We start from the raw sequence: 224 nt of genomic DNA, 5'->3' as shown, positions 1-224 counted from the left end.
CCAGGCGTGCCCCTCCCTCCACCGGCGGCCTGGCCTCACGTTCGCCAGATGCGTCTCCAGCTTCAGCACGTGCGCCATGTCCTCCTGCACCAGGTGGCTGTTCCTGGGCAGGTTCACGTCCGCCCGCAGCATCGTGGCCACCGACACCATGAACTGCAGGTAGGCCTCGCGCACCTGGGCCGGAGGACAGACGGGGGACGGGTCGGGTGTGCCTGGGCCCCAGG

At 70.5% G+C, this 224-nt stretch overlaps 1 protein-coding gene across 1 annotated transcript in view; it reads right to left on the bottom strand.

The window, feature by feature from the left end:
- LOC102238816 (membrane metallo-endopeptidase-like 1) overlaps positions 1-224 on the bottom strand; it is a 24590-nt gene that overhangs the window by 10699 nt on the left and 13667 nt on the right. The window contains exon 7 of the mRNA XM_014543616.1: positions 40-174. Within this exon, the coding sequence (XP_014399102.1) occupies positions 40-174 (135 nt within the window). The remainder of the gene's footprint in view (positions 1-39; positions 175-224) is intronic.

This window comes from Myotis brandtii, unplaced genomic scaffold, assembly GCF_000412655.1.
Source record: "Myotis brandtii unplaced genomic scaffold, ASM41265v1 scaffold1095, whole genome shotgun sequence".
Lineage (NCBI taxonomy): Eukaryota > Metazoa > Chordata > Mammalia > Chiroptera > Vespertilionidae > Myotis > Myotis brandtii.
This window is presented reverse-complemented; position numbering and strand designations above follow the sequence as displayed.